This window comes from Anabrus simplex, chromosome 2 (genome assembly GCF_040414725.1).
Source record: "Anabrus simplex isolate iqAnaSimp1 chromosome 2, ASM4041472v1, whole genome shotgun sequence".
NCBI lineage: Eukaryota > Metazoa > Arthropoda > Insecta > Orthoptera > Tettigoniidae > Anabrus > Anabrus simplex.
Window position 1 is genome coordinate 808,105,695 of NC_090266.1, and position 14,494 is coordinate 808,120,188.

Here is a 14,494-nt window from a genome sequence, read left to right on the forward strand (position 1 = left end):
GTTACAAGGTTGTCATTCAGCCATGGATACAAAAAGCAAAAAAGCAAGACCAGAAAACGAACTGAGGAGGATGATGACATGTCAAAAATTTAGAAATTGTTTTGAATTCAGTGTAAGTAGGTTTCGATGAAAATGACATGCTTTCTTAAATGTTTGGTAAATCCAATGACTTCTTCCTTAATTTCCCTTCTGTGAGTTCTGGCACCTCTTTTTCCAGAAAAAAAAAAGCCCTGTTATTCATTATTATTACCATTAGCTTCACATTCAATTCCTGGTGATTTCCAGGAAGGAACTTCAGTCAGCTCACCTTTGCTCAACATTAACATGCATACTGGTATATCATACATACAAACAGGCTTACTTTTGCTTTCTAAATTATTTTTTGTCAGATTTCCAGGTGAGTTTTTATGTTGCTTACAAGTCACCCGAAGTTCTAATTTACCTTGAGAAACATGGTCAATTTTGACCGTTCTCTCATTCAGTCAATTTCAAGCTATAATATTATTCATATTTCAGTTACATCCAATGTACCTTAACTGCTGAAATCTATGAGTTCTAGATCATCATTGTAAATAGCCACTCTGCTGGCAAGCGTATGCCGTACTGTAGCTTCAAGAAGAGTTTTCTGGAACTATTTCTCTTTGGATATATATTTGTTAAAACACCTCTAATTGCAATCTTTAAATGAATCAAGTTAAAAGTAAAAATATGTGTAACATATTCTTGTACAAGGTCCACCAGGTAGCAGCTAAAAATAGTAATTGCTACATAGGTGGGTACTGTGTGCCCCAGCTCTCAATTTTCACACAAACCTTCTTGAGGTTCAAGTTCTATTATTGTAGATCCTCTTAGATATGCCATGCAATTTACAGCCTGAAATAAACATAGAGAGTACTTGCCTGTTTAAGGGAACTCCCCCGATTCCGCTTTGATTCAGCTTTGCTACTCTCAATGTCAACGATGGTAGTTTTCTTGTTAGCTGAAGGCTCCACCAGAGCCTTACTCTCCACATCCAGAGCAACATTACTGTTGAAATAAAAAAGAAAAGAGATTATGAGACAAGTTTTCAATTTCTGTAACTTGCACACCAAGATAGATATCTACCATGCATAACTACACCAAAAAGTATGATAAGATTTAGAACCAAGTGTTTCAACATGTTTTATGTCTTTCAAAATAAAAGACAACAACCATATTACAATAATAAGAATATTAAAAATGAAGTATGTATTTAACTTTCAACTACAAGACACACATATTGCATGTCTTCATAGATTACTTCTGCTTTACCCATTGGAAAATGTAACTATGAAGCAAAATTTTCTGTTGGTATCTCAGACTGAACCTCATTGTTTGTAGACTAATTCACACTGGCTGTGAGAATAAATTTGTATACATCGCATAGCAAATAACTTGAACTAGCAGTGCACATATTCCTAATTATATCATGGTTTGTTCTGTGTGGCTGACAGAGAGAAAAATCCATTGGCAGTCTTTGTGACCTTACCTCATAATATACGCTCCAAAAATGATAGTTAACTGCTATAGAATTCATGGGATGCTGGGTTGCCAGAATATTGCCCTGTAAATTTACTCAAACCGGCCCGTTGTACTGTATTTAAGGACTTCTAAGTAGCAATTAACTTGGCTGAGATTTGCCCCTAAACCCTGCTTATGGAAAACATGTGCCTAACTAGCTGTCCAATGTATCTCTGCTCCTTGTTGTTGATAACCATTGCATTCATATACAGAGGATAAAACGATAAAGTGAACCGAAATATCTACTGAGCGTGAGAGAAGAACTGAAGAGTGAAAGAAAAACAGAGCATGTGATCGTGTGATATTATTCACAGATGTCTGGATCAAGACAAAGATCAAATGCTGACAACCATATATACCATCAGGCTAAAGGAAGTTAGAACATTCGGAAACAAAGACATCTGGGTTATATGTTTTCATAAGAAGTGCCGAATTCATGTACGTCAATACTGAGTATGTGTAAGCTGTCCAATCAATAACTTCCGAGGCACTAACAGAATTCCAGAATCTACGAATTCTTCCATGCAGGAGTTTCTGATCCGAGTGATGTTCTGCAGAGCGGGTTCACTGCACAGCAGCAAGAATACGAAAGGACGAGGCAGGGAGAAGATAACAGTATCTTTCTTTCTTTCTTTCTTTCTTTCTTTTTCTCTAGGCACCCACCTGTAAAATCACGTATGTTTTGGATGAGAGTTATTACAGAACTCGAATATACTTCTGGAGGCAGTGACAATTACAACATGCAGCAACTCGCAGTAGAAAATATAGCCAATCTCGCAATTGCTGTCCCGAATAATGGGACAAAATAAAAATAGGTTTGTAGCTGTACGTTATTGTTGATTTTGTGATCATCGACTCCGAACCACAGGGACGCGACGTTTAATTACAAAAATCCCACTTACATCGGCTGGGATTCGAGCCACGGTCACTCTGGTTAGAAGCCAGCTGCTAGCGAGATCGTTGCTGGCTTCTCACTAAGGCGACCATGGTTCGAATCCCGGCCAGTGCAAGTGGGATTTTTGAAATGAAACGTCACATCCCTGCGGTTCGTATTCTACATAAAAATGGAAGTCCCATGGCTAAGATCACGAAATCAACAACCATGTAAAATTACAAGCTTGTCAAAATCTGAAATTGAGCCTGCGTGCTTTTCCGCTAAGGAAAGTTGTTAAATGAGAAGAGGAAGGCACTACGTCACTGTGCATTATAACCAATTATCGTCAATCAAACCGTTACTTCACCATGGAAAGTAGAATAGCAACATATGCAGAGTTATCTTCTAAAATAGACAATATCAGTACCACATATGAAGTTGTCGAAGGCTACGTAAATCTCGCAAGTTCAATTTAAAAAGTCACGAAATTTTCCGATGTACGATTTTTTTTTTTTTTTTTTTTTTCCACATGAGCAGCGAGGAGAAGTTTCTCCATGCTAATGTTCATTTTCATAGTCTTATCAATCTAAACTGGTGGCATTTCTGCTTGCTTCACTTAATCACATTCACTTTGCGCACTGATCATGATTACAACATGATTTAAAGGGAATATCGTCGTTGCGCCTAAAAAACCACTATGTGATGATATTTCAGGTTAGAACACTAACCAGAAAGGTTCTGTCATCTATGGTTCAGTATTGCATGAACTACAGTATATCAACGATTTTTCGTTCTAAGTGATAGGCCTACATGTGCTCCGGGTCAGTATTTCTCCCCTCAACATTGTCACATTACTGGTACCGGTATTTCGAGGAGCAACGACATTTTACTTATCAAGTATTACTTATTAGACTGTATATATAGATGTGTGTGTGTGTGTGTGTGTGTCTCTCTCTCTCTCTCTCTCTCTTCTTCTTCTTCTTCTTCTTCTTCAAAAGACGAAATCTCAAGCTGTTTACTGGAGTGTTATATTCTAGAATGAGAGTGCGGGGCTTCAATTTTTGGGTTATGGGTGCATGTTTCATCCCTTGCCTCAACAATCACACACTATCCGTCTACAGCCCGGCGTCGATAATGTTGCGTGAAAACGTAAAACTCGCAAGTTCAATTTTAAACAATCACGAAATTTGCTGATGGGCGGCATTAAAAGTTTTTTTCTAGATGAGGAGCGAGGAGAAGTCTGTCCCTGCTAATGTTCATTTATATTTTGGCAGAGGTTGGTGACCAGCCAATTGCCAATGCAAGATCTAACTCTGGCCGACCTCCATAAGGTACACACAACTGTCAGCTGTGAACACTCAATTCTTAGAATAGGCATGGGTGGTATGAGAGATGATAGAAATTTTCTAGCACGTAGTCCGCGTGAACATCCATTATAGTCAAGCATGATGGCAAGATCAGTTTCAGGAATGGAAAATTTAGAGCACGCTTATGATTCATTTAAAATATTTTGAAGGTTTTGTTTTCTCAATATATGCATATGATATTTAATGCAGAAGACCGAGAAGAGTGTAATATAAATATAAAAGTGCTGCTGCAAGGTACGGTTTATTGAACAAAACTGCGGCAAGCCTTGGAAGAAGTTCCACTGCACGGCTGCTGCAAGGAACGGTTTGCTAAACAAAACTGCCACCAAGCGTGCGAAGTAGGCTAGACTTATTGCACCGAGCGAGTTGGCCGTATGGTTAGAGTCGCGCAGCTGTGAGGTTGCATTCAGGAGATGATGAGTTCGAATCCCACCGTCGGCAGCCCTGAAGATGGTTTTCCGTGGTTTCCCATTTCCACACCAGGCAAATGCTGTAGGCTACCTTGCTTAAGACCACAGTCACTACCTTCCCAATCCTGGCCCTTTCTTAGCTCTTCCGTTGCCAACAACCTTCGACGTGTTAGTACGACGTTAAATCAGTAGCAAGATAATGATAATAATAAAGTTTTTGGCTTTACGTCCCACTAACTACTTTTACGGTTTTCGGTGACGCCGAGGTGCCCGAATTTAGTCCCGAATGAGTTCTTTAACGTGTCACGAGGCTGACTTATTTGAGCACCTTCAAATAGCACCGGACTGAGCCAGGATCGAACCTGCCACGGTGGGGTCAGAAGGCGAGCGCCTCAACCACTTGAGCCACTCAACCCGGCAAGAAATAAAAGAAGCCCTATTGCAGGGCTGCTGCAATGTAAGATCTATTGGGAAGAAGAACCGCCACCAAGTCTCTGGAAACTGGTTCTATTGCAGAGCTGCTGGTCGATCATTAGCCTACTGTTCATACGTTGACATCTTCGGACTTTCTGTGATAGCGAATGGATATTAGATGGACCTAGGGTAGGAGACATGAAATACGCTACTACAGTATTTCGACATATTCACGGAGTGAATACTGGAAAGACGTCACGCTCAGTGTAGTTGGCTTTGTTTCCCAACCCTATTGATAGCATGTTAGTGCTCTTGGTTTCTCGAGCAGTTTCGTGATTATGTTACTACATACGTTGCAACTAAGCCTGATAACTCCAAGTATTTTATAATGCAACACAAATTAGAATGAAATATACATACCGGTAATTTAAAAAATCAAGGAAAACAATTCTAAAGAGTAAAAATTGGGGATGGCTGATAAGAACAAGCCAATCTCTTCGTACAGGACGAATACAGGAAACTGACGCAATATCATAAATAAATAGTGTAACCTCTGATATTTAAAAGAACTCTTGTACCAAACAAGAAATCCACCGTCTCTTATCCATTTCCACTTCCACGGAAGATATGCTGGAGACAAAGTGCAGCATCAAAAGTGTGGAATGAGCCGTTGACATTTTCTCCAATACACAGAATTAAGGGGACATTCCCTCTCATTCCAAGAGAATGAAGAAAATGTATCTGTAACCTCTGACACTTTGCTCTAGGGAGAAAAACCTAAACAAGAATGGGATTTCTTTACCTCTGTCTAAAAATGGAATACGCATACATTTAATTCTACAAATGTATGTGTAGTACGGTGTGCTAGTGGCTCAGACGGCTGAGGAACCGTCACCTCGGCGTCTCCCAAAACAGTAAAGTAGTTAGTGGGACGTAAAGCCTATAACATCAATTAATTAATTCATTACATCTTTCTGTACCTCCTACTTTCGTGCCGTGGCCCTTCTCTTCGGTAATTTTCACCAATAAGCCCTTCAAAATATACTGGAATCGCAAAGGGGCCACATGGCCCCCGAATGACAGTCGCATCATTAAATTGGCGCTGCTTTTTACCTGAATATGGTCGTCTATATGAAAGAAATGTCCAAGAACAGCTTTTCTAAAGAGTATTTCTTCTTTTCACACTTAACACTGATTGTATATCTTAGCTTTTTCTTTAAGGCCTCGTTTGTTGACGGGGACCTTCGAAATGTTTATTTATGGCGCTGATTAGGGAAGAACAGCTGACTTAACCTCATTAAAACAACAGTCTTTTCTTCACTCAAGTATGTTTACGTGTTAGAATGACCTTGTAACCCAAATGGCAACCAAGAGAGCACGCACAACTTTCTTCGTTCAAAAGAATATGACTATTTTATACTCCCTATGGATGACCGACAAGAACATGTCACACTGGTTACGGTAGCCTCAATCCATAGACTCAGTGGACAGATGAGTTCGAACCCAACCAACGAAACTACCGTTAGTCCTTTCCCCTTTTTAACTCGAGGAGTACGCAAGAATAGGGTATTTCTCGAAGTCCATGACAACTTCCTTCCTAATTATAAACAGCACAGACAATAAAATAATAGTTCAACACAGAAATTTTATCCACACGCCAAGTATATCGCGAGGATGCCCTAAGTTCTTAGAAGAAACAAGAAGTAGAAGAAGATCGTGAGAATTGATTGTTGAACTGCTCCTCGAGTCTCGTCAGCTGAGTGCTTAGTATGATCTATTTCAACAGTGAAGTATAATAATCAATGGCACATGGTGAGCGCTTAGAAGCCAGATGGAAATGTATAACATTAGGAAGAAAAGTTAAAATCTTACGGCCCGTGCACCGTTGGAGGTCACAGGGGTGGGGGTTTGGTTAGCACAGTGGCTTTCTACCCAGATGGCTGAGGATCCTGCTTTCTAGTAATTAACTAATTTTAATAAAATCAACGATGAATGCAACGTACTAGAACAGACCCATATAATAAGGTATATCTCGCATACGTAGTAAGTACACAGGGCTGTTGGCTGCGAAGTCCCATCCCGGTTCAATCTACCTCGTGTCGGCAGATTTACCGGCACATCAAAGAGCTATTGCGGGACAAAATTCCGGCACTTCGGCGTCTCCGAAGACCGTCGTACTAATAGTTAGTGGGACATAGAAACATTATTATTATTATTATTATTATTATTATTATTATTATTATTATTATTATTATTATTATTATTATTATTATTATTATTACAATACAGTGGACAGAACAATCAAATCGAGCAGTTAACAAAGCTATCACGATTACTCACCAAATCCGACGTGATATTTTGATTATTACTAAGAATATATTTGTAGGCCTATATTCTTTGATAGGTACTTTTGAGTACTGTTCAGATGTAACAGTGTATCAGGCACGCTTCATACACAAATTATTTGCATGCAAAATGCGTGTATCAGCGTTTCCCTTGATCACCGTACAGATAGGCACATTACACCTTTCTTTATTCAGGTACTGGCTTAAAATTAAAGCACTGACGAACGCTTGCAGCAGAACTGTAAGTGTTCTAAAACTAACGTCACTACTATAAGTTACCTGTATGATTATTTCATATGAATGGATAGTGTACATGCCCGATGTAATCGGTAAAAAAAAAAAAACAGAAAAATAGGAAATGAAATGGCGGATGGCTTTTAGTGCCGAGAGTGTTCGAGAACAAGTTCGGCTCGCCAGGTGCAGGTCCTTTGATTTGATACCCGTACGCGACCTGCGCGTCCTGATGAGGATGAAATAATGATGAAGACGACACACAAACCCAGCCCCCGTGCCAGCAAAATTAACCAATTATGGTTAAAATTCCCGACCCTGCCGGGGATCGAAACTGGGACCCCTGTGCCCAAAGGCCAGCACGCCAACCATTTAGCCATGGAGCCGGACGATGTAATCGGTTCATAGTGTTCACAAAGCAAACACTGTACCTCATCATCGGACAGTCAAATATGATGTCTTGAATATGTCTGTCTGTTAGGTCATCAGCCCAGAGGCTGGTTGGTTCCTCAAATAGCACCACCAAAGGTTATGCGGTTATAAGGAAACCACAAAAACCAATGGCAGCACCAAAATGAGGCGTACTAGGCAAGACGAGGAGTGAGGTAGTTTGTCATTGCTTTCCTCACTGGGTCAGAAAGTGCTATTGCAGCACGACTGACCCTATGAGCAACACCTTTCATAACACTCAGATGCACTAGTTGTGCTCTGAATGTCATTACTCAGCACCACCCATACCCCAGCAGCTTCCATATTGTCACAGCTATGGATGAGACTGGGACTTCGGTGGAAGCTACACTTTACTCTGGCCTGTGCCAAGAGATGGATACAAAAGTACTGTATCCATCAAGAAATGGCAGCAGGCAAGCCTTGAATATATATTTGTATAATCTATAATATTATGAGCATTCGAATCCCACTGTCGGCAGCCCTGAAAATGGTTTTCCGTGGTTTACCCTTTCCACACCAGGCAAACACTGGAGCTGTACATTAATTAAGGCCACGGACGTTTCCTTCCCAATCCTAGCCTTTTCCAGTCCTTTCGTCGCCATAATACCTATCTCTGTCGGTGCGACCTTAAAAAATAATTGAAAAAATTTAACAGTCTCCTCATCAGTTCTAAATCGGAAGGATCCTCATCAGTGTATTAAAAGAGATCATTGCCATCACATCACGAAATATATTTAGAATTGCCTTTCATCCTACTATAGTAGTATGTCGTTAGTTTAATTAATTATAATTTAATGTTCTACGATAAAGTAGACTGTATACGACAAACGAGACTTAATAAATAAATAAATAAATAAATAAATAAATAAATAAAAAATAAATAATCTATCTATCTATTACAAACACACACATTAACCACACCGGGCTGATGATTACAATTTTCCACGGTCAGATTTGAGCAGAACGTAAAAGGGCAGCCTTTCTTGAACTGTAATGATCTGGGGTTCCATCCTCATTCGTGATTAAATAAGACAGCCTTGTGCTGGTAAATTTACCGTCTCAGAGAACTCTTTCAGGAAAATTCGTTTATAATCAGGCAGCTCTGAAAGTACTATATTAGCACTTAATGGGATTGTGAACCTTTGTCATTTATATTAGAATTAAGCTCCTTGCCTCCCAAGTAAAGCCACAGCAATTTCATGGAAATGTACAGCTCGGTTGAATACTTGAGTCACAGCTAGCGCTTGTCCTTCAGGTTTAAGAATATATAAATACACCAGTGCGTGCGAGATGATAATACGAAGGAAACATCCTGCCCGACATATCTGTGTTCAGATGATGTGTTGAAAGAAGAACTCAGAATATCCAGTGGACTGTTGTTCGAAGAAGACCACTAAAAGACTTATATGGTACTTAGAACACACGGCTTAAGCCTGTTACAACATTACGTGAAATTATTGTACCCAGTGCATAAAGGCATATCACTCGTTAGGAGCTTACGACGACACAGCGAGCACAATCCCGGAATTGGATGTGATGCGCTGTAAGATCTGATGGTCACTAAATGGATGTCCTTCAATAGATTTCTGGGGCAGAACGTTGCGCATGATGACGGATTTTAATTTATCCGACCGACTGAAAAGCACAACACTTGGGCTTTAAGTTCGAGTTCTCAAATTAAATAAAACTAATAAAGTACCACTACACATGCTCATGGTAACAAAAATATGAGTGGGATAAAATACAACGATGATGCTGGCGTCCAATAAAAAAATATACCTTTCTATAAGCAGTCTCCCAAACTGGCCTCCTCCCATCGCTTCTATACACTCGACACACTCATGTGTTTCACTCAGTGAACATCAGTTGCTATAGCAACAGGGGACGAGTTTACGGAACAAATCTTTCTTGCTCCTCACCAGGGCTTTCTTATAATGCTTTGTTTATAGAAATAGCAGACAAAAGGTAAAGAGAGAAGAAGAAAGTAGTTGCTTAGCTGCTATAGACATGACAGTGCTAACTAGGAGTTGCCATGATAACCAGTCTCTCTTGCTCCTCACCACCCTTCATAGATATGGCAGTGCTAACTAGGAGTTGTCATGACAACCAGTCTCTCTTGCTGCTCACCACCCTTTATAGACATGGCAGTGCTAACTAGGAGTTGGCATGACAAGCAGTCTCTCTTGCTGCTCACCACCCTTCATAGACATGGCTGTGCTAACTAGGAGATGCTACGGCAACCAGTCTCTCTTGCTCCTCACCACCCTTCATAGACATGGCTGTGCTAACTAGGAGATGCTACGGCAACCAGTCTCTCTTGCTCCTCACCACCCTTCATAGACGTGGCTGTGCTAACTAGGAGTTGCAATAGCTGCCAGTCGCTCTTACTCCTCACCACCCCTCATAGACATGGCTCTGCTAACTAGGGAGTTGCCATGACAACCAGTCTCTCTTACTACTCCCCACCATCCCTCACAGACAAGGCGGTACTACCTGCTACTAAGCGACTACGAACATTTACTTTAGACCTCTATTATAACAGAGGCGAATTACTTCTACCTATGTCCTATGTCACGGCCGGATCCGACTGCAGGTGTGGTACATGAATAAAACAGTTTATGTTTGGTGATAGAGCTTGTCTCCTCTAAAACTGCACCGCTGATTTAAAAATATGTCTTTACGGTTTTGAGCGAGTGCTTGCTGCCTCTTAAAATCCGCTGTTGATCATAATTAAATATGCCATTATATTAAGGGAGCACTTGCCGCCACCCAAAATCCGCTGATGGTGAAAAGCGATTATCCATGTTATTACAAATTTGCATTCCTGAGTTTAGACGCGTGTAAAGTAAGAATGCCACGACACCCTTATAAAGAAGTTTCAGTTTACATAACTCTGTGTGTTCAAGGTATTTTATGTGTCTCTGAATTTGTTTAAAAGAGATAGTATTTTTATTACGTAATTACTTTTCCCTTGGGGCTCAATAATGTTGAAACGTGTTATCGACCAAAGGACCTCTAGAGGACCCAGTTTTGCAAGAGAATGTTGGCAGACTTTCTGACAAAAACCTTCAATGCCAATGATAGTATTCCAAGACGTGAAAGCTAAACGGATGTCAGATTTTAACTCCTGTACTGTAATCGGCAGCGCGCAAGATACCGTAATAAAATTCTTCCTACACAATATATGGTAGCATTGAACTGTCTCTGTTGTTGCTTACGTTCCCAGCAGTTCACCATCAAGATAAAATATGGTATACGTTTTCTTTAAACTTGTTCTCGAATAGACTTTCACAAGCGGGCGTTTATGACCACAAGCAGCTCATATTCATAATAGTAGGCCTAATCAGGGTCCAGCTACGAGCCATCTAGTTAACAGGAAAATTTGTTAACGGGGAGCCTTCTTATAATGCTTTCTTTATAGAAATTGCAGACAAAACGTAAAACAGTAGTTATTTGGTTATGATTAATATTATAGTGGTTGCAATTCGAGCTCTAGTACGTGTATTCATTTTTTTACAATAACGACAAAACATCCTACCCGCTGATTGGTTCGGATTTAACATTAAAACGTGGAGCTTCATCATGTAGGCTCTAATTGGAAATGGAGCAACTCCGTTATAAAGAAAGAAATTCGTTGCTGCTTCATTTTGGTTCATCTTAGTCATCAGCCTCACGATCTTAGTTTGTATGAAATAATGAAGGAAAGGAACTCACCATAGTAAGGCCCGTTGTTTTGTTTGAGCATTCTCGTATTGTTACTACTTTCGTTAGTAGGCACAAACTCGGCTGCACTGTATCGTATCTCAAATATGCTACCGTACCTACGTTTTTTTTTTTTTTTTTTTACAGCTTAGGCCTTCACGGCCGGCGTCACGATTAATAGGCTATCTTCTATGGTATTCTTCTAAATATTAATCTATGGTTTCTTTACCATCAAAAGGAAAACAAGCAGGCTGGCTAGGTTGTTGTTTTACGTGCCTGTTGTATAAGCTGAGATTCGAACGTTGGTTCGAAATTCGAGATGCTGGAATGCATTGGATTTCGCAACACTTTGCTTATTCTTCTTCTTCTAAGGTGAAGACTGGGAGACATTTAAAAAAAGATGTGAGGGTGTGTTTCCTGACTGGTTCTTACACAAGTCACGACTGCTGGTGAGAGACCCACTCGAGGAGCACGTGGACAGTATATGACGTCATCTATAGGTGTGCTCCCCGCAGACGGGCTTCTTCAAGCCCAGCACCTGCTCGGGCGAAACAATACAAACAGTGGACTACAAAGAACAGGGTTTCATGTATTGTAGTTTCCCTTCGCTAGGAATGCCCACTGCCTCATGACCCTGCCTCTAACAATAATAAGTTCTAATATGGAAATTTTCATTTTGGAGAAGACGTTCATTTCATCTAGTTGGGATCAGAAATACTTGCAATACACAGCTTAAATATATCGTGAGCGGGACCGAAGACCTAGTAGATGTTAAAACTCTCAAACCTACTGGCATCATAAATGGTGAGTGAGTCATAACCTCACCTCTCGCTAACAGCATCGTCACTCTAAGATTAATTATAACATTACTTTCTGATTCAACGTATGGTGGCATAGTCAACACTAAGTATCATGAGGAACGAACAGCTGTCACTGTGTTCTGGTGGGCGACTTCAATGCAGGAATTCGGGCAATGTTTATTTTCAAATCAGTCTTCAAATAACACTATATCTTACCTTAGGATCATAAGAAAATATACTAACAGAATGCCGCCAGTTCGAATCTGGGGTAAGCGGTTCAAGATACTACCGGTACCTACGTAAATGTCTCCTAATAAACATACTGCAGGCTACATGAGTTCGCAAGATACAAGTCATTCCAATTGACTCGATCTTGGTGCATGATTAAGTTTTAGTGAATGCGATCTTTGCCTACATTTTCAATCAATCAATCAATCAATCAATCAATCAATCAATCAATCAATCAATCAATCAATCAATCAATCAATCAATCAATCAATCAACCATCTACATTTAGGGCTGTCGCCCAGGTGGCAGATTCCCTATCAATTGTTTACATAGACTTTCCTTAAATGTTTTCAAAGAATTTGGAAATTTATCGAACATTTCTCTTGATAAATTTGATCTATAATTTCATAAATTTTAATTTAATAACTTAATGCTTTTTAAATAATAATAATAATAATAATAATAATAATAATAATAATAATAATAATAATAATAATAATAATAATTTATTGTTAGTAATGTAATACACTTTATAATTCAATTTCCTCGCAACAGCAAACTAACATTGCAACGTATTTTTTAGTCACAATTACAGTGTGTACATCACTGCAGACATCGTAAAAACAGTTAATAAGACGAATTCTTAACACAAAATTACCGACTTATTAAGATGGTGACCAAATCACGTGTCCTCAGAGATGAGTACTGTCAACTCCCTGTCAATATGCATAGCTCTTTTAGTATTTAAAATTATTGTGCTCAAAGAGACTACGATTTTTCTTCGGCGATTATTACCAAGTCTTTCATATCACCAGTAAAAAAATAATATACGTTCAATAAGAATTATATATAACGATCATGCCCTCAAAGAACTGCGTTTCCTAGTAAATTCTGGATATGAGATAGATACACCATCAGCAACTAATGACGGAGGGTACGCAGGGTACGATCGACGAAGGAAAGCTACTTAAAAATTCATGACACTATCCTCATTGCGCCAAGAATACTTAATTTACTACCATCTCTGCGAAACAATTAGCCTATTGTTGACCAACATACAATAAGACACAGCTCTGAACATACACTTCATCTAAACAAACACACAAAATGAGTTGATAAATACCTTTTCATGATGAATGATGTCATTTTTGTAAGCGTAAGAGGAACTACGAAGAAATGACTATTTGGTTTGTAATTGAAGTGACACTAGTGGAATCCATCCGCTAGTTGACCGTATATCTCGTGTAGTAATAGCTGAGATTCAGCGTCATCAAACAATAATTAGTCCAAGGATGCGAGTCAGAAGAAGGGAAGAGATGAACAGCTTGAAGAAAAGCGTTAAAAACTTTACGCATAGCTTTGTGCACCTCACAGTATTTAACTTCAACTGATGGCGCAGGGCCATGTGGTACGCTGTTTATATACAGTGTGGTAGCCAGGCGTGCGGCCACAGCGCGAGCATGACGGCTACAAAAACAAAAGAGATACGCTGCTTCCCCCACCAGCCACCAGGCCCCTGGAGAGCTAACATAGTCTTTCTGAACCTTGCTGATAAAAGATTCACGCGTTGGCTCGGAAATATCATGAATACAATCACTTCTTCTTGTCTCTAATTTTCAGAAAAGTGGATACAGGGAAGAAAATAATATTTCTTCACGTACCGTACATCTGATTTTCCTTGGCGTAAATCCACACCTGTTTCGGTTTTTTAGTACCATATTCCTTTGCTTTCTTTGCCCATGTTATTCTCTGAACTACTTGAGCCCGTTGAAAAGTAACGCGTTGGTGGTGTGTAATGGTCCCTCTTTAATAATTTTATCCTAAAGCTACCACGTAGAGAGTTTCCTAGGGCATGTTTGACAGCCAGTTGCAGATCCTAAAGCAGAAACGCACCTACAGAGCCGATCACGTCATCTTACTCTGTCCAATAGTATACGGAAGCAACATAATTCGGAGATCGAACTTCAAGTTACAGCTCTGTCTTCCCCGAATATTTTCACACAAATTGCAGTAAATGATGGGGTAATTGCGTTTTACATGCCCCAGGGCACCTAACCCATCACTGGAGTCAAACGACGACAGAAGTAATACAATCGCAGTTTCTACGTATGCAAGTAGAACTATGTAGGTATGA

General features: G+C 39.7%; 1 protein-coding gene across 1 annotated transcript in view; it reads right to left on the reverse strand.

The window, feature by feature from the left end:
• Positions 1-13,761, reverse strand: part of LOC136864474 (facilitated trehalose transporter Tret1-2 homolog) — a 48,230-nt gene extending 34,469 nt beyond the window's left edge. The window contains exons 1-2 of the mRNA XM_067141492.2: positions 13,484-13,761; positions 900-1,026 (exon numbers count right to left, since the gene is read on the reverse strand). Of these exons, the coding sequence (XP_066997593.2) occupies positions 900-1,026; positions 13,484-13,506 (150 nt within the window). The 5' untranslated portion in view covers positions 13,507-13,761. The remainder of the gene's footprint in view (positions 1-899; positions 1,027-13,483) is intronic.
• Between the last annotated feature and the right edge of the window lie 733 nt (positions 13,762-14,494).